The sequence below is a fragment of the Sceloporus undulatus genome, unplaced genomic scaffold (genome assembly GCF_019175285.1).
Source record: "Sceloporus undulatus isolate JIND9_A2432 ecotype Alabama unplaced genomic scaffold, SceUnd_v1.1 scaffold_17, whole genome shotgun sequence".
NCBI lineage: Eukaryota > Metazoa > Chordata > Lepidosauria > Squamata > Phrynosomatidae > Sceloporus > Sceloporus undulatus.
Window position 1 is genome coordinate 652,478 of NW_024802939.1, and position 22,910 is coordinate 675,387.

General features: G+C 39.3%; 1 protein-coding gene and 1 long non-coding RNA gene across 3 annotated transcripts in view; both read left to right on the forward strand.

Annotated features, from left to right (window-relative positions):
• Positions 1-239: 239 nt before the first annotated feature.
• Positions 240-22,910, forward strand: part of LOC121917406 (carbohydrate sulfotransferase 9-like) — a 73,007-nt gene continuing 50,336 nt past the window's right edge. The window contains exon 1 of the mRNA XM_042443343.1: positions 240-339. Coding sequence (XP_042299277.1) covers positions 240-339 — 100 coding nt within the window. The remainder of the gene's footprint in view (positions 340-22,910) is intronic.
• Positions 1,699-12,118, forward strand: LOC121917407. Of its 2 annotated transcripts, XR_006101022.1 has the most exons (3): positions 1,699-1,983; positions 5,843-6,159; positions 11,828-12,118. It is a non-coding gene; the product is annotated as an uncharacterized LOC121917407 (long non-coding RNA). The 2 variants fall into 2 exon arrangements; XR_006101021.1 differs by lacking the exon at positions 1,699-1,983 and having other exon boundaries at positions 4,472-6,159.

Consider the following 22,910-nt stretch of genomic DNA (forward strand, 5'->3'; position numbering starts at 1 on the left):
AACAGGAGCAAATTTCCCTTCAATATGTAGATCTAGAAAACAATATGCTTTGGAAGAGCTGTTGTCTAGTACATAAAGCACACTAGAACATTAATATCTTTCTTGTGTCTTTACAGATTGGCTTTTCCAGGACAACAAAAAACAAGAGAAGAAAAATATTCCAAGTAAAGTGGAAACTTGCATGAAGTGAGCCACAGACAGTTCTGAAGTTGGTCGAAATGTAGTTCTCTGGTAGGGCCATGAACCTAAAATTAGTCTATATATCTGTAATGATGTTTGGAGTAGCAGGTCTACTCCTCTTCATGTATCTGCAAACCTGGATTGAAGAACAACATACAGGTAACATAACTGATTGACTAGGTCAAGACAAGGATTTTCTTTATTCTGTTTTAGGTCTGTCAGTGAACATGGTGCCTTATGTTATTGGACCTGAGATTATTGAACCTTTAATGACAGAATCAAAAAGGTACAATTTATTGGAGGAATCCCTGGAAGGAAAAAACCTGCAAATAACTGGAGACCTAGGAGCTAAACAGACCAAAACAAACAAACAAACAAACAAACAGACAGACAGACAGACAGCTTCATTTATATACCACTTCATACTGAACTAACATTGTCTAAGCAGTTTACAACTGTGAGCTATTTGCCCCCAACAATCTGGGTACTCATTTTAGCGACCTTGGAAGGATGCAAGCCTGAGTTGAGCTTGAGCCCTTTTGCTGGTATTGAACTTGCAACCTTATGGTTTTGAGTGACTGGCTGCAATACAGGCATTTAACCACTGCGCCACCAGGGCTCATTGGAGTGTCCTGCTACTGCCCCATTCAGCACTGGATCAGGGCCCCGGCAACTTCATGCTGCAGCCCTGATCCGGCCTTTCCCCGATGCTAGAAGGAATGTCAAAATGCCACTCGATTTCGTGCTGGGGAAAAGGTGCATATGCTGCAGTGGCAGAACTTTTCGGCACTCTTTTTGGCGCTGCATCATGTAGACACAGTGCCAAATGAGCCCGTGATGCTGCCTGCCGTGCAGTCAGGCGCACAGCATGACAGCAGCATCAGGGCAGTGTCGGGGCATGTGTCATGCAGACACCATGCCCCCACTTAATTACTCTGCCTCTTAATTACTCTGCTGTGCATCTAGTATTGTCCTAAATCAGTCCCAGCCAGAATGGATCCATTGAATCATTGGCATGTACATAAGTGTTGATCTACTCAGTAACTGATTTACCTGGTCTGCTCTATTTGGGGATGGCACGTGGATTTAGGCCATGGTGTCATTCCCAATTAGTGGCAGAGATAAGACTAATGTTGCTGAAGAAGGGCTTTCTGCATGAGGAAAGCTGGATAATTTTTAATTAAAATTAACATGTGTAGGAGTCATGGTTGGATTTGTGTACATATATTGAATGGTTAGGTAGGCTGATTTCAATAAATGTAAAGAAATGCTAGGTGGGATTACATTGATAAATAAATGAACAAGGAAAGGGGGCCAAGATGGACTACTGAAAGAAGAATAACTAAATATGCAGTTACACATTCTCATTATTGGTGAGAGAGAAAAATCCAAAAATAATGTGGTGGTACAAAAAGAGAGAAGCTGAAAACCAAGAGAACTTGTATATGAAATGGACAGGAGGATAGGTCACCAAACAAGAGTGGCTGTGACCAAGGGTGGTTTACCTTTCTCCATTCTTTTTGTAGCATTTAGATTGCACAATATCAAATCACCAAAGCTATAGCATCAGTCCCCCATGGGATTCTGTTACAATATGATGCCTTTACCTTGCCGGTTTCCCACCTCCAAATACTCAGCCTTTCCCTCCTGGTTTGAGGATCCATCTTTCCCCATTACATTGCACAACATTTCAGTCAGCCCAGGTTTCTTTTCCAGTTGCCAAGGAACATTGTTTATTTTCCCATTGCTGCTGCTGCTGCTGCTGCTGCTGCTGTTGTGTGCCTCCAAGTCGGCTACCCTAAGGTAAAGCTATCACAGGGTTTTCTTGGCAAGATTTCTTCAGAGAAGGTTTTCCTTTGCTGTCCTTTGCGGCTGAGAGAATGTGCCTTGTCCAGGATCACAAAGTGGGTTTCCATAGTAGAGCAAGATTCAAATCCTGATCTCCAGAGTTGTAGTCCAGTGCTCAAACCTAGCTCTCTTATCTTCCCTTCCCCTTGACAATTCCAAATTCCTGTGTAAAGTGTGTCTAAGTATAAATGATTTAAAATCGCTCAGACTCTCCCTCCATCTATATCTCTCTGATTTTTCATCACTTTTCCCACCACCCTGAATTGCCACAATGTTCAGTCTTCATCACATTTTTTGCATAGGAATGTACGATGCAATTTAGTTCCAGATTTTGCACACTTTCACTTATATAGCAAAAAATGACATAAGCAGGGTTCCTCCCCCCTCAGAAAGCTGTACAGTTTTCTGTGCATAGTGAAAAGATTGCATGTGTATGTTTTTCTGCAAAACTGCAGAGTTCTGGAAAAGTGTGCTTTTTATGTTCTGCTGAAAACAAAAGTTGACAAGTTTCAGAAAATTTTTATGTGCTGCTTTTCTTCCTGCTTAGTGGTTCGAAGGGTCAAGAACTCCAAATTCAACCTTATTCAGGAAATTGATGAATTTCTGCCCCATTCCTGATGGATAATTATAGAGTTATTGGAAATTAAAACATAATAAAAGCTAGGCAGTTTAAGAGTATTAGAATAATTATGCTGATCACCACCACCATTCTGTCTAGCATTCTATATAGTCTAGTATTTGCCAACAACAGTGGCTGATCAGTTGCCTGTAAGAAGCCCATAAACAGGACATGCTTGTATGTGCTATCTTATTGAAAATATTAAAATGAATGCTTCCTGTCTCAGCAAACATATAATATAAAAATACAGCATATTGTTATTAATGAGCTGGCTGTACCAGATATAGCATATAGGTATTAATGGAATTGTGGATAGGTTCTCCCACTGGGAAGTTCTTGAAATGGAGACAGGCAGTCATTTGTTGGGGATGCTTTTGATCTGGAATCCCTGCACTTAGTGGGGTATGGGGTGGTTGAACAGAGGCTCCTTACAAATGTTTACTGTATGGGTATTGGGCAGAGAAGTAAAGCAAAAGGAGTGAAGTGGTACAGATATCACTTTCTGTTGCTTCTCAGGGCATTCGTTTAGCATAGGAGACAAGGGAGCTGCATGGTTAAGAACAGCTGTTCTGTTCAGGAATTAAGGACCTATAGTTGTTGTCCATTGTCAATACAGGTATAAGGGATCTCAAAAACCTCACAATATTGCTAACTGCTACTTTTCTTACCTTCCCACCTCTTGATTTTAACTGCATGCTTCTCTTAGGGTACTGTAGTTTGACACTTCTTTAAGTGCTATGACATCCTACAGAATCCTGAGATTTGTAGTTTGCTGAGGTATCACAGCTCTTCAGCAGACTAGGCTGAATCTCTCACCAAATTACAAGTCCCTGAATTCTGTAGGATAAAGTGGTGATAGTTAAAGTGGTGTCAACTGCTTTAATTCTGAAGTGCGGATACACCCTTAATCTCCCGATTTTGCAAATCTGTCCCAAGGGAGATCATTATATGTGTGCATACATGTGTCTAAGGCGTTCACTAGATAAGCAAGCATCACCAAGGCCTGTTGTATAACTGCCTCCAAAAGAGAGAAAAAGAAAACAACAGAAAAAGAACACAATAACCATTTAAGAATTGGGCTAAATTGTGTTATATGACACAGAAATGACACAAATCTAAGACATAAACAATGGCTATGAGGTTTAATATGGCAATTATATAATCTGCAATTGCTAGTTGAGCAAGAAAATATGTCTAGATTTCTATGAATTTAAAAGTTAATAACTAATACACTGAAAAATCTCAAAGCAGCTATTGTTAGTCACTTATCTGAAATGAATGGCTTCTGATTAAATGGAATTTACAGAATTACATGGTATTTAACCTTGTGGTCAGAATAGACCACCCAGTGTGCATAATGTTTATCTTTCTATAATTGGTTTTAAGTAGAAAAGAAAAGTATTTAAAGAGGCAATAGGAGAATCTAGCTGGGTGGACACTGTAAATTACAATGCAAGGTGGGGGTATTCCAGCAAAAATGAGACAGAAGCAGAAGAATTACTTTTATTTGTTTGCACATTCAGTGTTATAGGAATATTAAGTCTAGTAACTGAGTACTCAGAGGATGGCAAAAAAAAAAAATAGAGATGCAGATGCTTGGTTGTAAACTTTGGCACGGTACAGAGCACCAAAAAGAGGCGCCTCCCCGGTGTCTCTCTTTGCTCCACAGGAGCACCACAGCAACTAAATTGCGCGGTGCTGCTGCGCAGCAAAAAAGAAACACCCGGAAGTGTTTCCTTTTTGTGGTGCCGCTGCGATGCCACAAAGCGCCGTGATGTCACGGCCACGCCATTCCCTAGTTTTTGCTACATAACCTAATTTTCAATCTCTTGGCATTGTAGCATAACAAAATGTGCTATGTAACCTTGTATAATCACTTTCTAAAGTCAACCAAGTTGGTAACTGTTGAGCTTTGTACTTTTTGAAAATACCTCCCTTTTATTTGACCTTGAGCTTCCATTCTGCTGCATTGGGTAATTCCAGGTTCTAATATAATGAAGTAGAAAAATATCTCCTTCTCCATTTTTTCCACACCATGAATAATTGTATATATTTCTATCCCTTTCCACTCAGCCTTCGTCTAAGCTTTAAAAATGTCCTGACTGTTGTAAAATTTCCTCATAGAGGAGTTGTTTCAACTCCTTCAATTTTTAAAACTCTCTTCTGCACCTTTGTCAGAAAAACATTGCTATTTTTCCACTTTAATGACAATATTTACAGCATTACAGTATGAAGATCTGCAACAAGGAACACCTTCATGTAGTTTCTCAGTATTTTGTGACATTTTGGACTCTTCAACAAGACATATTTATTGATGTATGGTAAAAGAAATTCTCTGGGTAGCATATATAAAATGCAGCTAGTTGGATACCCTGGAGAGTATAGATAAACAGCAAAGTGTACTGTATTGCAATAAGCTGTTCTGGACTTGTGTGTGTGTGTGTGTGTGTGTGTGTGTGCTGTAAATTATGTTTCATTGCTGATTAAAATGATGTGTGTGCTATGCTAGGAGGATGAACTTTAGCTAGGCATGACACAGCTTCAAATTAGTCCTCTCAAAGGACACACATGCTCAGCAAAATGCTAAACATCTGTTGTCACACAGTTGTTTTTTTTAAAAGGGAGACAAACTTGTCAACTCATCACTCTCTTAAAGGGCTCTGGAGGGCTTCTGTTACAGGACAGCTACCTCTGGTGAGCCATGAAGCCTTCTATAACATCACATTTGCTTTTGCAAGTCTTTAACTTGTATTTTCAGATGGTAGTGTACTAAGAAAGGAGATCAAAACATTGTTACCTAGTTTAGAGTGGTAAGTTTAGAACAGTGGTTCTTATCCTTTTCTTCACTACAGACCCCCTTAAATAGCTTTTATTGCCACAGACCACCAAGACTTAACACAAGATGTAAAATCCTAAGGTGCATCAAATATTTATTTAATGTTGCTCATCAAGGACACAGTTTAAAACAGAAGCTTGATCTGCATCAAGCAAACAGGTGAAGCTATGCCACTGATTCCCAAATGTGAGTCCCCAGCTCCTACTGGATTTCAGTCTGCAGAAGCCCAACTCAGCATGGCCAATGATTTATGGATTGTGGGCCTTGCATTCCAACAATATCTGGAGAATCAGTTTGGGGAATCACATGGAGATTCAGCATTGCTCATTTGCTAATTGCATATTAAACTGTCATTCAAGGCCCAGCTACAGAACCTACTTGGAAAGCTGACACATTTACTTAACAAACAAACAAAAAATAATGAAGCACTTCCAGAAAGTAAAGTGAGAAATAGACTCTCTCCAGAGTGGAATCTGCAAACCCCCAGAACATGATTCATACTGTGGGAAACTTCTAGTACATGAAAGCACAGAGTTTACTTCAAGCACCAACTCGAAACACACAAGAAAGATTCCTGAAGCCATCGCACCAAGGCTGAGATCTATGTACGGTTACTCAGGAGTAAGCCCCAGTGAATTCTGTGGAACATCCTCCTCAGTCAACAGGCATTATGTAGGTAAGTGTTACTGCGATAACTATGGTAAGCCACAATTGTAACCTGAACTCAGCCTCGGTCTCTGAGTGTAGCAGATACATACATCCTCTTTTTTTTTTTTTTTTTTTTTGCTTTCAACCCATCCTTGAAATGTTCTCGGTACCCTAGATGTCTTACAGAATATAAGAAGTCTCTGACTTCTTACTCCCAAAACAATCCAGACATCTCTAAGACCTAGAGGGTTTTGCCTATTTGACCATTTCTCAGCCTTGTTAGCCAAAAATTAAGCCTTCATGATTTCTTTTTTTTAAAACAATGCTGAGAACTCTTTATTTTTCTACTCTGAGGAATAAATGAAAGTGTAGGGGGGGGGGGGGAAGGCAGAGTATCTTTTCAAGTGTCCATTTGCCCTGTCAGTAGGGAAAAAGTAGGGAGAAAGATTTCCAGGTCAGGGTTTCCAGGCATATTTGAGCTCCTCTTTCTCTTCTTTATTTTTTAAATTAACCATCAGCAAAAACAGAAGAATCACCAGCTGCAGTGTTGTTTCAAGTTACGTTTGCAGAGTCACTAATCCCAGGGAGTGATGTCCTTCAGTCACCTAGGTTAGGGTTCTTGTGTCTACCATTCAGTGCCCACAGCTGGGCAAGAACTTAACATTTCAAATGGGGCTATTTTAATTATAAAAGCTAACAACGTATCTTCAAAGCTTTGCAGACCCCTGTGAGGACATTGTGGCTCCCTCAGAGTCTGCAGACTTAAGAACCCCTGCTTTAGAGCATTAAAAAAAAAATTCAAGTCTGTATTTGGTGGGATAGTGTAGAATCATGGTCTGAGTTTCACTGTATGATTATTTAGGAGACAAGGTACCTACACAACGAAAGCAACCTATTAAGGACCTCAGATTGATAGTGATTTTTTTTAAAAAAAAGTCATTTCATCTGCAGAAAGTACCATGTCACTTTCCCTTCAAAGTTTATTATATATTGTTTTCTGCATTCTTACACTTGTTAACATTTGGGGATGTCATTTTAACTTATAATTGTGTCTCACTGTGTGATCCAATGTTGTGGTATTTGAATCCAACAGCAGGGAATATAGGCAGGATACAGACCGCCAATTTGGGGCAGCCTGCAGCTGCCTCTTTGCGCCACGTATTGGGGCCAGGGCAGCCTTTTGGAGTTCCTTTCTGCACCACGGTTAGGCCGCCACAAGCAGCCTGACGTAGTGCGAAGATGTCACACCCACACCTTGGTGTTTGGATGTGCCGTGGCCATCCTGTCAAAATGGCGGAGCCCATGTGTACAGGGCACCACCATTTTTACATACAGAGTACGTACTAGGGTTAGGGAGCATCTGTAAAGGATGCTCTGAGGCAACCCTAGCACGTTCTCGGTACGTGCTAAAAGGCCCGTCTAGAGAGGACCTATGATTTGTGAACTGTATGCACTTTTTGCCTTATTTGGAGTCAGTTCTCTTCATTCTCTTTTGGCTTTGAGAAGGGAATAAAAAGTAGGAGGAATGCTTTAAACAGGTGATTTCTCAAGTTTTGATGTATTACTTTGCTTTGAAATATTTACATTTAAGATGCGTAAGACCAGGGTTCAAATCCCCACATCTGTGGAAACCCAGTGGGTGACCTTGAGCAAGTAGCACACTCTCAGCCATGGAGGAAGACAATGTCAGACTCTCACTGAACAAATCTTCCAAGAAAACTGTAAGTGATAGGTTCCCCTTAATATCACAGTGAGTTGGAAATGACCTGAAGACACTCAAGGATAAAATTGTGCACTTGCAGTGTGGATGTACAGCTCTTTCTAAGGATCAGATGAGTATAATTTTTAACAAAATATTCCTGAAAAGGTTTTTTTTTTCTGAAACTGAAACTTTTTCAGTAAGGTTTACATATATAGCAAATATTCAAGTATTGATTATTGATTGTCTTCATCTCTGTCTGACATACACATTTTAAACTGCCTAAAAAACTTTTAGAGGTCACTGCTGCATATCATTAATCAAACTATACATTTACTGTAACTCCCTATTTAATCTATACTGATTGATTATCCTTTTAACTCCAGTGAAGGAATATCCTATTCCAATAAGTCACGGTAGCATGATAATCTGTCATATTGAACTGGATTCTGCATAACACCAATCTTATTTTGCTTAATAAAGTGTGTTATAAATCCTAGTACTGTACAAGTGAAACTCTGCATAAATTATCAAGTGTCTTGTGAAAGGAAAGAAGAAAGCTATTATTTGCTGTGAGAGCCTTGCCAAGATTGGAAGAGAGCCTTCTCCAAAGAGGAGAATTCTCATTACAAGTCAGCGAAACTACCCAGTGAAGCTTCACTGGTCACTTTGGTATCTAATGTGAACAAACTGTGTCTAGTCTGTTTAATTATGGTTAATAGAAACAGGCAATCTATTATGAACTGATCATAGTTAAGATTAACTGCTGTTTAGTAAGAAGTGTTAGAGAAGAGCATTGTTACCATCATTATTGCACAATTGGGGCAAAGATTTTCACACGATCTCCTCTCCTGTTATTCTTGTATCGTCATGGAAGCGTCATGCTAGTGGAATAACTCACTGATAATAAAAAAACATAAATGACTTGCTGATCATGATTAATTAGCGCTATTGCAAATGAGTTAAAGGCTGTCATGTTTCAGTAGCGCTATTGATATTTCTTTATTAAAACTTCTGGAGAGTAGATTATCGCACCACACTCTTAAAAGAGGGCTAATCTACTTTTACTGCTGCTGTTGCCTCCTGCTGTATTTTGAAGTTTGTAGTTCAGTGAGCTTATGAGCTTTCTGGCTGGATATTCTAAATGGGCCTTCCTAAATTACAAGTACCAGAATACAACAAGAGGATAATCTCCTAAATTGAATCCCCCAGTTTGTCTGGGAAATTGCTCCCTTTTCTGCACTTGTGAGGAGAGTCCCTCAGCAGTGAGAGAGGACCCATTTTTCTCTCTGCTAACTTCTGCCAACGTGTGGAATGTATAAGCACTTTTGTACTTTTTACTGTTTGTGAATTGTTAAAGCCCCATTATTGCGACCAGTGTGAAAGTAAGTGTTTTAATATCGTCATTGAATCATTCTTTCTTAATAATGTTAGAATAGCATTTTAAAATTGTAAAATAGCCCTCGTGTGATAATCTTCAATTGTCAATGAGTTATTCCACTAGCACAACACTTCCATGACGATACAAGAATAGGAGGACAACGTCATGTGAAAAACTTTACCCCAATTGTGCAATAATGGTGGTAACAATGCTCTTCTCTGACGCTTCTTCCCCCGTGTGATAATCTTCTGATAGTCCCTAAGCACTTGTGAGTTTTCTGTTGTGGCCTTTTAAACAATATTTTATCTTGTTGAATTTATAAAAATTGCTTTAGTTGTAAGTGTTCATTGAATCGATGCTCTGACTGGTCTAGACATGCTTATAGTGTTCTTATTTATGTTTAATTTTTAGTAATCTAGTTAAATGACTTTGAAATTCTTTGTCCTAAATGCAGTTGCTAGTCCCAACTACAGTAGGTTTATTGAATCCACTGGTGAATTCTCCACACTTATGTAAATCCTGTTGACTCAATGGATCTACTCTAGTGGAGACTAATAAATATTTTATATACAGTAATACCGTATATACTCGACTATAAGTTGAGAAATTTTTGCCTCAAAATGGCGTCCAAAATCGTGGGTCGACTTATCTACGGGGCAATGCGGTACTTTGACCAAGCCTCTCCCCAGCCGGGTTACCTCTGCAAGAGATAGCCCAGCTGGGGAGACACTGGCAAGGGTGATCAATTGCCCCACAGCCCCCCCCTTGGCTCAGCTCCCTCCGATGGGAAAAGCCCACCGAGGGAGATGCTTGTGTGCCTTGCAGACTCTCTTCGGCCAGGCTCTTTCCCCCGAGAAGGGACCTGGCTCAGGAGACACTGGGGAGGGCGATCGCCTTCCCCTGAAGCCTCTCTTCAGTGAGGCCCCTTCCCTTGGGAAGGAGCCCCGCCGAAGGGACGCTGGGGAGGGCGATCGCCTTCCCCAGAAGCCTCTCTTCAGCGAGGCCCCTTCCTTTGGGAAGGAGCCCCGCCAAAGGGACACTGGGGAGGGCAATCACCTTCCCCAGAAGCCTCTCTTCGGTGAGGCTCTTTCCTCAGCGAAGGGGCCTGGCTGAGGAGATGCCAAATGGGCACGCGATCGCCCAAAAGCCTCTCTCTTGCTGGGCTTCTTTTGCGAGGAAAGTCCAGTGAGGGAGACGCTGAGGAGAGCACACCCTCGACCTATCCACGGGTCATATGAAAATCCATATTTTTGGCCCCAAAAGTCGACCTCGACTTATACATGAGGTTGACTTGGACATGAGTATATACGGTAAATAAATATTCTATTCAGTACTTTTGACCCTACATTCGTTTTCTGATGTATGTTTTATCTTGATTTTTAAAAAAACAATAACTGTCTTAGGCTATTTCTCTGAAAAATATGGGTAGTTTGCTTTATAAAAGATCTTGTTGTTTCCGATTTATGCGGCCCTAAAGCCTCAGGCTTTTGAGGCAAGATTTGTTCAGAGGAAGTTTGTCATTCCCTTCTCCTGACGCTGAGAGCATGTCACTTGCCCAAGGTCACCCAGTGGGTTTCATGACTAAGCTAGGAATTGAACCCTGGACTCCAGAACCACTATGTCACACTGGCTCACATAAAAGATCTATTGCTTCCATAAACATTTGTATGTAATAAGAATACTGTACCTTGTAGGGGTTGTTTGTAATAATGCCTTGAGGGTTTTGCATGTTTTTTCCCCATTTGATGACACTTTTACATCTGTATAAAAAACTGAAACAGGAATAAATAGACTGAAGTGCTCTGTCACTGTAAAAGATGTGCTTTAAATTACTGGTATTACATTTATTAATGTCTAAACTCAGTCATTAGGAAGGAAATGTGTACATTTTCCCCTAATGCTAGAATTTGAAATAGGCAAAACGTTTCCCACCTGAAATACAGTTGTCATTGTGGGAGACAGATGGAAAATATAAATATATCAGATTTATATTGCATATTTTTCTTCCCACATCTATTTTCTGTAGTTAAAAAAATTAGATGTATTATATCCTTTTCATGATAGTTGTAGAGGCAAATCAGGAATTATTCTACATAAGCTCTACTGAAAGAAAACAGCAAAGTATTAAGACCCTGCAGTCCAGGAGGAAGAGTTTATAAATTTCTTCAAAGGCATAGCCAAGATCTGTGTGGAACTTGGAAATGCCTTCATTTTTATTTATTAAATATTAATATTTACATTTTAAAAATGATTCATATTAAAGTATAATTTGGGCATGCCAGGCAATCCCAAACATATTTGCTTAAACCTAGGGGCCAAGTAAATATATATGCTTCATAGTTTGGTGTGATTTTTCTGTATACTTGAGGGATCTGTGTATTTCATCTTTTTAAAAGTTATATGTTTCTTCTTCTTGGTTGCTAAAGTAGGAATAATGATTCATGTTTAAAGTGTCAAAAGTACAGTGGTCATCTAGGCATCATTATTTCATAATTAGCTGTGAGATGTATTTCCATTTTCACTCTAGCCTTTCTTTATTCCTGATATAAATATTTCTGTCATGCACTTCCTTTATTTTTTCTAAATGTTTAAAGTATTGGATCTTTTTGGCTCTAGGGTTCTTGGGGTCGATTGAGCAGCACATTCCTGCAAGAGGAAGATTAAGAAGCATAGCATGGATCACACGGAATGTGTTCTGCCTCACCTAATGAGGTTAGAAATGAGATGGACTGGCAGAATTTTCTATAATCATGCTATCTGAAAAATCAAAAGATAGACCAAGCTAAATGATGTCTACTTCATGCAGAATGACATATTCACCGCTTCAGTTTTTTAAATAAAAAAATGATTGTGATACTGAAAATGATTTATCGCTTTTTCCTCTAATTAAAATAATTTTAAATCATTGCCAGTTCTAGTAGTCATGTTTGGTTGGTTTTCAAAGAACTAAAAAGGAATATATGTGTATACATATGAGTCAAGAGGCTATGCTGATGGCAGCAGTGCTGCTGGTAAGGTCTCCCATGTTTTGCTGAGGAGTCAGACTAACTGTGCCAAACAGATACTGGGCAACAGCATTAGTGGAGGGTGACACTGGCAGAGGATCTCAGTCAACAGCAGGGGCACCATATCTAATGGTTCTTAGTACTGCTCAGAGGGAGGCACCAATAAACCTCCTTTTGCCGTTCTTTTACTACAAAAACACTATGATGAAACAATCCGTAATGAAAGTTCCAAAAGATGAGATTCCCAGGTCAGAAGACACTCAGTAAGCTGTTGGGGAATTGCAGATGACAAGTACAAGTAGCACTTTGGTAAATGATGCAACTGGCCTCAAGCTGAAAGGACTTTCAGCTGTTGATGTGCTCAGAGGTAGTGATGTAAATTGCATGTATAGTTCTCATCTCTGAAGAAGGACAGGATGAAGTGCAAGATAATCAAAATGTCTCATCGCCATTCCAGTTTCAGATAAAATAACTGGGTCAGCACCTATTTGAAGTTCAGTGTTCTGGATGTTTTTATTCCATTATTGCTTCAGTTCTTTACTTATCTCAAACAGTTAAATAAAAGGGGTGCAACTGAATCTGTGAATCTTCAAGTCAGGAAAATCTAGCAACAGAAGAATCTTTTCTTTGCATATTGACAATTGTGTATTGTTTTTTTGCAAATGACTGCATTCAAATTTGTCAACCCTAAAACGGAAAATATCACACAGCAGAGGAGGAAATTATTGGTATAGTTTATGAGGAGGATACAGTGAAGACAAATTAGGATCAGTTTTCCAGTTCCACTCCTTATGTGTTGCAATTCAACCCAAATAGTCTGTTAAAGAAGCACTCTGTGTAGCTCAGAAAACACACACGCACATACATATTGTGGTGTGATACTATTCCTCAGAGCCAGCTCCTTGAAGAGACTACAAATATTCATGCAGTTGTATTGATCCATATCTGTCTGAGCTTGGAAACATTGGGTTTAGAGGGCAGGGGGGCTACTGCTTCCATAGCTGGGTGGGGGATTCTGAGAGCTGTAGTCCAAATTTTTTCCAATCCCTTATTCTCTCTCTCCCCCTCTCCCCCCTCTCTCTCCAGTGCATACTGTAATGCACTGGACTCAATGGAAGATACAAATATTAGGCGTATAATGTCCTATTCAATATGCACCTTTTCATTTTTAAAGTCCACGGGATTCATTTTTAGCAACCTTTGGAGTCTGCAAGACTTGAGCAAGGCAATTGATAGCCAGGGCTAATAGAGGTCTCTCATTCATAGAGTTGCTTTAAATGGAAGTTGATTTGACGGCATTTAACAACAACAGAGCTCAGATGATTTTTTTTTTAAAATATTTTGCATTAGTACTGTTTCATCAAGCAAACTTCAAAATGGAAGATATGAATGTATGTGGCAAAATCTCCCCCCCCCCAGTATTTGTAGAACGCATGCAAATGTATTGTCATTTTAATGGGTTACAAATTCCTTTTATTGGGCACAAAAGCCTCCTTAATCCACGCTAATAGGATGAAAATCCATTGCAGTTACTGGCTTAAATGATTATTTGGTTTCTTAATCAAAGAAAAAATGACACAACATTTCATTTATTTGTAAGTTGTATTTTATTTTCAATTATTTACCATAATATGTGACAGAATGTGAGTCAACAATGCCTGTGGTTTCAAGGATTTTGCATTAATACCTTAAAGAGTTTACATCCACTTTCTCTGATATTAAATCCCTGACCTTCAAATAATTCCGTGATGAATGAACTGTCTAGATTGTTCTGTGTCTGTGTTAAAAGGAATGTTTGGATTTAAATGCCTTCAATACACTTAGAAGGGCGGGTAGGTCCTGTAGAGAAAGTTTAAGTTGCTTCTTCATGTATACCTTGCAAAGCAGAACCAGACTGGGTCTCTTGCATCCATTTGAGTTTACAGAGCATAAAGCAACAATCACTTGCTGCCCAGGTTGCTCTAGATATCTTTCCTACTTTTTAAATAACCAGTGGTTACTATTAACTTCATTTTACAGAAGCATTGAGAGCCTGTGCAGTGTTGTTGTTGTTGTTGTTGTTTTTACTGCACTACAATTCTGGAGGCCATATTTCAAAACCTGTGTGAGCCATGGAAACCCACCAGATGACCTAGGGCAAGTCACATTCTCCAAGCTTCAGAGGAAGGTGAAAGGCAAAACCCCTACAAACAAATCTTGCTAAGAAGGCCCCACAGTAGGTTCGTCTTAGTGTCACCATAAGTAAGAAATTACTAGAAGGCACACAACAAAAACAACAACAGGAGAATTAATCTTTTGTGTGATATTTCACCATAGGCTGAAAATTTATTTGAGAAATGCTTAGACTTGGAGTATCTGAGGTTTGCCCTCTTAGTTCATAGTGGTAGTTGAGTGAGGGGCAGAAGATAGTCATTGCTGCTTTTTTTTTTCTTCACATGAACATTCATTAATGGTGAGCTATTTATTCATTAATAAATATGCCCTGCGGCCACAGAAAACTATAGGCCATCTCTTCTGCATGTGGAAATGGTCTCTCCACAGAAAAAACACAGCATTCTTGGAAGGGTGTTGAGCTGTGACTGTTGCTTGCAATTTATGGTGACCCCATTAATTTCATAGGGTTTTCTTAGGTAAACAATATCCAGTAGTAGTTTGCCATTTCCTTCCTTTGAAATGTACTCTAGAGCACCTGGGAGTCCTTGATGGTCCCTCATTCAAGTACTAACCAGGCTTGACCTTGCATCGCTTTCATGATCAGATGGAATCTGGTTCCTTTGGGGTATTGAGGCAACTGTCTGGTAGGAAGAATAAAAGAAGGGTAGGCTTTGGATGCAGTAGATCCAAAGTTTCCCTTGATCTTCCCTCTTTTGTTCCTTGGACATTCCTTCACGATGGCATTATGTCTTTCCCTCACCATGAAAGCAGTCTAAAGGAAATTTTGAGCAAAGCAACAAAAGGTTGTGGAAAGGAACACAAACACTCTTGTCCTCTTTTCACCTTCATTTGTGTGAGCTTCCCATGAATACCACCTCTATAGGAGTGCTCTGTCAAAATGTTAAGAAGACCATTAATCACAATACTAGATTCAGCCTTTTGAACTAAGCATGATTTCCATGTGTATATATGCTTAGAACTGCACATGTTCTAAGCCTTGCCTTAGAATTGCACATTTCATAGAAACAGTTACCTGAAGTGGAAGAAACAGTATCGTATGGTGGGCTGTGGTATGTTTTATTTTCGAAGGACTTTGTCCTTTTAAATTGTGTGTTGCATGGTGAGGGTAGCAGTACAAATAGGCACTTTATATATTAAAAGATTAAACCAGCTGGAAGGAACTCTGTGTCTTTGTTGCTCAGCAAAGAACAGCAAAAAACATTGACTCATAGGGGCCTAAAATCCTAAATAAGAGAACATGCCAATGCACTGTGCTAGGTACAGCATATTATTTGGATCTGTGTTAAATTGGGCTTAATGTCATTTTTTAAAAATTACTACACATTAAGTAAAGTGCTCCAGCATTTTTTAACATGCTGGAATAGCTTTTAAAATGTTCTCTAAACTCACCTGGGAAGAAAAAAATACAAATAAAATAAAAGCTGGTTCTACAAAAAGTAAATGTTATTTAAACCACATAAGCTAGTTATGAATGCTTATATATTTACCTGATGTTTAAAGGTTTTATTATTACTGTTGTGAACTGTTTTTGTATAGATGATAGCCTTTCCCTCTGTCTGACTTCAGTTATTCAGTTATTAACAGGATGTCGTTCCTAAAGACCTATGTGTGGAGAGCCCTTTGCAAACTAAATGTCATGTAGAGCTCATGGGTTCTACTCATGCTGACTGAGTCTGCAGTAGCCAATATTCCTTTTCAATTTTCTTCAGTTAAACGCCTGTACTCCTGTCTGTACCAGGCTTCTACTCCACCATAAACATTTGAAGAAGTGGACTAAAGTCTACGAAAGCTTATGCTACAAACCCCCCCCCCCCAGTTAGTCTCAAAGGTGCTACAAAATCTCTATACATATTAATCAAAAAGTTCACCTTTTGCTGGAGGAATGAATACAGGAAGCCCCTGCTTATCTGATGGGGTAAGGATCAGAGCACAGTTAGAAAGTGGAATCTGTTGAAAAGCAGAATCCAAAAACTTGGAAGTGCATTTTGGCTGCTGAAAAATGTAAATGACACACTACATATCACCCTTGAATGTGTGCAAATGTTAAATAACATAATATATATACACACATGTACACACACTAAAGAAAAGTAAAATGTTGTCTTGGTGCCTTCCTCACCCCAGCTCATTTTGCAAGCATTGTATATGTGCAAGCAGTCCAACATGAGCCTCCATAGGAAGACGAACTGACACAAGCTTATGCTTTCCACACTTGCAAGTTACACAAATTCTATTAATTTGAGGTGTCTTCTCTTTCTGAAGGCAAGTCTTGTGACCATGTGCATGTGAGCAAGCAGTCCCAAACAAGCCTTGTAGACAAGAAGAACTGAAGAAAAAGAAGACCTCCTCATCAAAATAATGGAACTTGTCTGTAGTTTGTAAGCCTCAAAAGAGCAAAACATTAAAAAGCAAAGTGTTAAAATGTGGGGACTTCCTGAATACAATGTGGTTAGATGTCTGATTGTTCACTTAATGTCCACCTCTCTTGGTAATCTGTCTTCTTGAGAGCTAGGGGTCTTAAGCTTATGATGTACATGAGAAATATTATCAGTGTAACCTATCTAGAGAACAGAATCCTGTCAATTTGCAGCAGCAACTTTCACACCTGCTTCCTTAATATGAAGCCAGTAATCCTTGCCAGTGTTACAACAAGTTTAATCAGTTCTTATATCACATAGAAGGTCAAAAAATGCTATAACTGCTTGATCTGCTTTTTATATTTAAAGGGGCAGTGTTTTGGTAACTACCTTATTCCGACCTTGCCTCTGGTAATACATTTCAAATGGGGTTTGGAGATGGCTATTCAGTGATGGTGAACCTTTTAGAGGCCGAGTGCCCAAACTGCAACCCAGAACCCACTTATTTATTGCAAAGTGCCATGTCCCTCTGCTTTCTAGTAAGAAATTCTGGCAAACCCTGTGCTAGGGCGACGACAGCATGTGTGCCCACAGAGAGGGCTCTGAGTGCCACCTCTGGCACGCGTGCCATAGGTTCGCCATCACTAATTCATGGGCATCCCTGACACCACCTAAACTCCACATAAAGTGCTTGTTGTTGTTGTTGTTGTTAACCACCCTCGAGTCGATCTCAACTCATAGCAACACTGTGGATGAGATATCTCCAAGACTCCCTAGCTTCCACTACTTTTCTAAGTTGTTGCAGATTTGTCCCGTGACCCCCTTAATTGAGTCGATCCATCTAGCATGTGGTCTTCCTCTCTTTCTACTTCCCTCCACATTATTGCCTTTTCTAATAAGTCATGGCTTTTCATGATGTGGCCAAAGTACGACAGCCTCAGTTTAGTTATCTTTGCCTCGAGGGAAATTTCAGGCTTGATCTGTTCTAGGACCCATTTATTTGTTCTTTTTGCTGTCCATGGTATCCTCAGCACTCTTTCTCAAATGACTATTCTCTTTTGTCCACTGTCCAGCTCTTGCATACATACTTGGTAATGGGGAATACAATTGCTTATACGATTCTAACTTTCATGCTTAGTTGTATGTCTTTGCTCTTTAGGAGATTTTCTAGTTCTTTATAGCTGCCCTGCCCATTCTTAATCTTCTTCCGATTTTTTGACTGAAGTCCCCATTCTGATCAATGTTTGATCCAAGGTATAGGAACTCTTACTATTTCTATGTCCTTGTTGTGTAGATTGAACTTGTGAAGATCATTATTTTTATTTTCTTTATGTTCATCAGTAAGTCCGCCTTTGCACTTTCTGCTTTGACCTTCCTCAGTAGTTGCTCTTGGTCTTCAATGTTTTCTGTTAATAGTATGGTGTCATCTGCATATCTTAGATTGTTGATGTTCCTTCCTCCTATTTTCACGCCTCCTGCTTCTATATCCAAGTCTACTTTTCTTATCATATGTTCTACATAGAAGTTGAAAAGATCAGGTGAAAGAATGCAGCCTTTCTGACTCTTTTGTATTTGGGAACCATTTGGTTTATCTGTGTTCAGTTCTAACAGTAGCCCAGGGACAGATTCCTCATCAGGAAGATCAGATGTGTTGGCAGCCCCATGTACTTAAGGACATTCCATAGTCTTTCATGATCTATGCAGTCTAGGGCTTTGGAATAGCCTATAAAGCAATAGCAATAGCAGCTTTATTTATATACCACTTCATACCACATTAAGCAGTCTCTAAGCGGTTTAGAACTGTAAGCTAATTGCCCCCCAAAAGCTGGGTATTCATTTTAGCGACCTTGGAAGGATGCAAAGCTGAGTTGACCCTGAACCTCTGGGTAGAACTGAATTCACAACCTTGTGGTTTGTGAGCGAATGGCTACTGTACAGGCATTTAACTACTCCACCACCACAGCTGATTTTCTTTGGAATTCTTTGGTGTGCTCCATTAGCAATCATACGTTTACATTGTGGTCCCTAGTTTCTCTTGCTCTCCTGAATCCCACTTGGACCTCTGGGATTTCTCACTGCCTGTATGGTTGGAGTCTATGTTGCAGAATTTTGAGTGTGATTTTACTTGCATGAGAGATAACTGCTATGGTCCTATGGTTGCTGCATTCTTTTGTGTCTCCTTTCTTGCAGATGGGGATGTAAATTGATCCTTTCCAATCTGCTGGCCACCATTTTGTTTTCCATATCTGTTGAAATATGTTGGTCAGGAATGGAGTTGATTCTGTCAGTGTGAATTGCAGTAGTTCAATTGAAATGTCATCTGTTCCTGCTGATTTGTTTTTCTCCATTTCTCTTATTGCAGCTTCACTTTTTGAAATGTAGGGGTTCATCTTCATATGGCTCGTAAAGTGCTAGTAGCGTGGCGGTGCATTTCAAACCACAAACTATCTAATTGTTTTGTTGTTGTTTCTTCAGTTGTTTTTCTTTTATCCATGTTAGGTGTCCTGGGTTTATTTTTTAGTGAAAAGGCAAGATAAAAATTAAGAAGGAGTTTTATACTATACACTTTAAAGAAAAGTAGTGTAATATATTTTAGTGATGCCATGTGGCTCATTGTATTATGGTCTCAATAAAGGAATTTATGTGGAAAGAGCTCAGCATTTCTTTGGTTTTGGGCCAAACTCATTGTGTGTAGTGTTTTCAATAATAATGTTGCAGCACCATTATCAGACATTTCCCTCTCTCCTTAGTACTTAATTTATAAAGCTGTTTATCCCTCCTCCTCATGTTATACATTTGACACTTTTCATAACATCTGTTTTCCTTTGAAGTTGTGCTCTGAAAATTAAATATTCACTTTTATTCCATCCCCCTCTCCTTCCTTCACCTCCTTCAAATATGTCTGGGTTTAATGGTTGCTTTTTAAGTGTTTGTGTAAGGTCACTTCTTTGTCACCAACCTGTGAATCCCTTATGGCATTGTTCTGAAAGAAAAACATGCTGCTTAAAGTTATCTTCACTGTATCCTAGCAACTGGCTACGATTAATCGTATTTTCCAGGTAAATCGAGGATAGATAAATTCTGAATTGATTAGTGAAAGGTTGGTTGGTGATCAGGAAGAAGCATCTGATCTGGACTTGTAATTAAGCTTGTAAGAAACAAGAAGGAGTAAAGGATAGTTTTAACTATAGAAGTATGGCTGAAGGAAGAAAATTGGATGGATGGATGGATGGATGGATGGATGGATGGATGGATGGATGGATGGATGGATATACTTCTACTCTTCATGTGCTTGGACATGTTAACATTCTCATTGGGTGCCCAGTCCTACAGCAGGAAGAGAGGATGTGGCATTACACCTAGTCAAACTATTGGACTATGTAGCTCAGTACAGTCTGCACTGAACAGTAAAAGTTCTATAAAGCCTAATGCAGAGGTGCCAGGGAGTGATGCTGGGACATCCTATATGCTCAGCTTGTCCTCTGCCATCAAACTATGCCTCCTTCCTCTGAAACAAATCAAAATGATGATAATTTGTGATATGGAAAGTCTGCAATCTTGTCCTGTAGCTCAAAAAGCAAACCTGATCTGGAAGCGAGCATTTTATTTAAGGAGCCTGTACAAATTTGTCACTTGGCATGCCCCATTGATACTGCAATTCCTCATCCTATACATGTTTATGTATGCATGTATATATACATATATATCACCAGAGCCATGAAAAAGTTCATTTTAATTATGAAATTATTATTACATGTTTTACAAGAAGATTTTCATCTTTGCTTCTTTAGTTTAATAACACTGAGACATACAAGCATGCTAATTATTTTGCAACTTGGTCATAAAAGAAGGGATTATCCTGTCAATATTTTTGATAATTAAAAAAATTCTAAAGGAGAAATATTGCTATAAACATTAAACCAAATTTCTTTGAAGCTGTATTTTTCTAGTCTTTTTCCTTGCAATCTTATGTATTAATCTCCCAAAGTCAATTTCCCTTACAAGTTCACACTCAGTAGACAAGATGGCTCAGTGTTTTCAACATTTTTGTTGAATATCTGCAATTTCTGATGAGTGCTAGCTAGTTGATGAGAAGCTCTTTCAGTTTCTGACAGAGTTACTGGCAATGTGCAAAAAATCCATAGAGCCATGTCACTGAAAAATAAGTACTTATACACACACACACACACACACACACACGGAGGTGATGCATATTCATTTTCAGAAAGAGGATATTCAGGTGCAACATACTCTTTACTTGACAGATCAGGATTCTTACTACCACATTTATTCATACATTAATTCCCAAGATGAACTGGGGTGTTGCTTCAGCATTTTAAAACGTTGGTCAGATGAATTCTCTGTCCTTCTCCCATGGGGGAAAATGCATGCACTCCTGTTACAATGTCATATGAGTTTTCCCCTAGGTGCCAACGGTTGTCAGTACAAATGTTGACTGGGAAACATATCATGGCTCACAGGAGACAGGGGCCTTAGCGTCTCAGGAGAAGAAGGGGTGGATCAGTTTCTGATCAGATTTTAAGAGCCCTCTTAATCAGAAGAATCAGGTAAGCTGTAAGCATAATCAGGCAGGTGTACGTTTGTTTACACCTTATGCTATCCTTGCCTGGTACCAGTTGATCTATATGCAACTGAAAATGTTCAGTATACAGGGCTGTACAGGGCACTGTGTACTATGAATGCTGCAGGAGCTAAATGGAAAGTTGTGCAAGTTCAGATTCCTGACTCTCCACCTTTCTTCCAATCCTAGACAAGGCCCTTGAGTAACATTTCAAGGTAAAGGAGCTTTCTAGAAGGGCAGAGATTGTGATATTTCTCCTCTTACATATTTTCATACAGTTTTCAGGAATCAATCACACTCATTTAGTGCACCCAAACCAAAGCTTGGGAAAAGTTAGTTTTCTGGTATTTGACTCCCAAGAATCCTGGGAACTGTAGTCCAAAAGAGTTATAATAACTCTTTTGGACTAAAGTAATAATTAATAACATTACTGGCTTGTGATACCAGGATTGCCAGGTTGAATATATAATACAGGGCTTCCGTACCTTCCTAGGGCACAGAGACATAAAGCAAAGATGTAAAGCATAAGGTTCTACTAAGTAAAGCTATGTGACATCTCCCTCATCTCCATCCACTCCATACAGCTATATACTGGCCATTGAAGAGCTGTGGACCAGTGGTAGTGTCCAACTAAGATCCTACCACTGGATGTACAGCACTGACACTGTCCTTCAGTGCTGTGCATCCAACAACATGAGCATAGCTTGATACTTCATGCCTCTTTCTTTCTCTCACACACATACTAGTAATTGGATATGTAAACTGGGAGGGGGTAGGTTCAGCACGTAAAAGGTGGGTGAGGAAGAGCAATACATTGTGTCTTCCTGTCCAGGATCTGTTAGAAGAAAGGCATAGGAGCCCTATCCATATCCAGCCTGACAGCCTTATCTGCCACAATCCCTACAGATGCTATGCATTCAGATCTTGAACCTGGCAGGTGGGTTGATTGTCACTGCAATCCAATAAGTCATGAGTGAGAGTTGTGTGTTCTGGCAGAAGTTACTAATGGCATCTCACAGCAGTATTCGCCCTTGGCTGTGTCAGCTAGGTCTTCTGGAAATTGCAGTCCAACAACATCTGGAAGGTGGCACAATTCCTATCCTTGCAATATGTCATTGTTTACTTACATCATATTGTAATAAAATAGGTTGTTCAGTGGAGGAGGGGCAGAGAGATTTCACAGAAAAAGCTCATTCAATATATACTGAAAGTGGAAGAAATATTGTAAAGCAGTTAGTCTCTATTTTGCTTCTGGGCAAAATGTTTAAAATTATGGGATTCCTGGAAATATCTAAAGGAGCTTGTGATTGTTTTACTTGCTTTATATTTTGTTTAACTTTTAACTCTTATGCTTGTGTAATTTAAGCTGAAATATTTTAAAACAGAAATACTGCAAAACCATACTAATTTTTTAGATTAGAAATATGCTACACTAAAGGCCTACATATTATTCTGTGAAACTGAGATTTTTTTTTTCCTCCTGGAGTAAAGAATACAGTTCTTTGCAATAAGGGACATCTGGCAATATTTAAGATGTCCTTATTGGAGACTTCAAGATCTGATAATCAAATGCATGGATC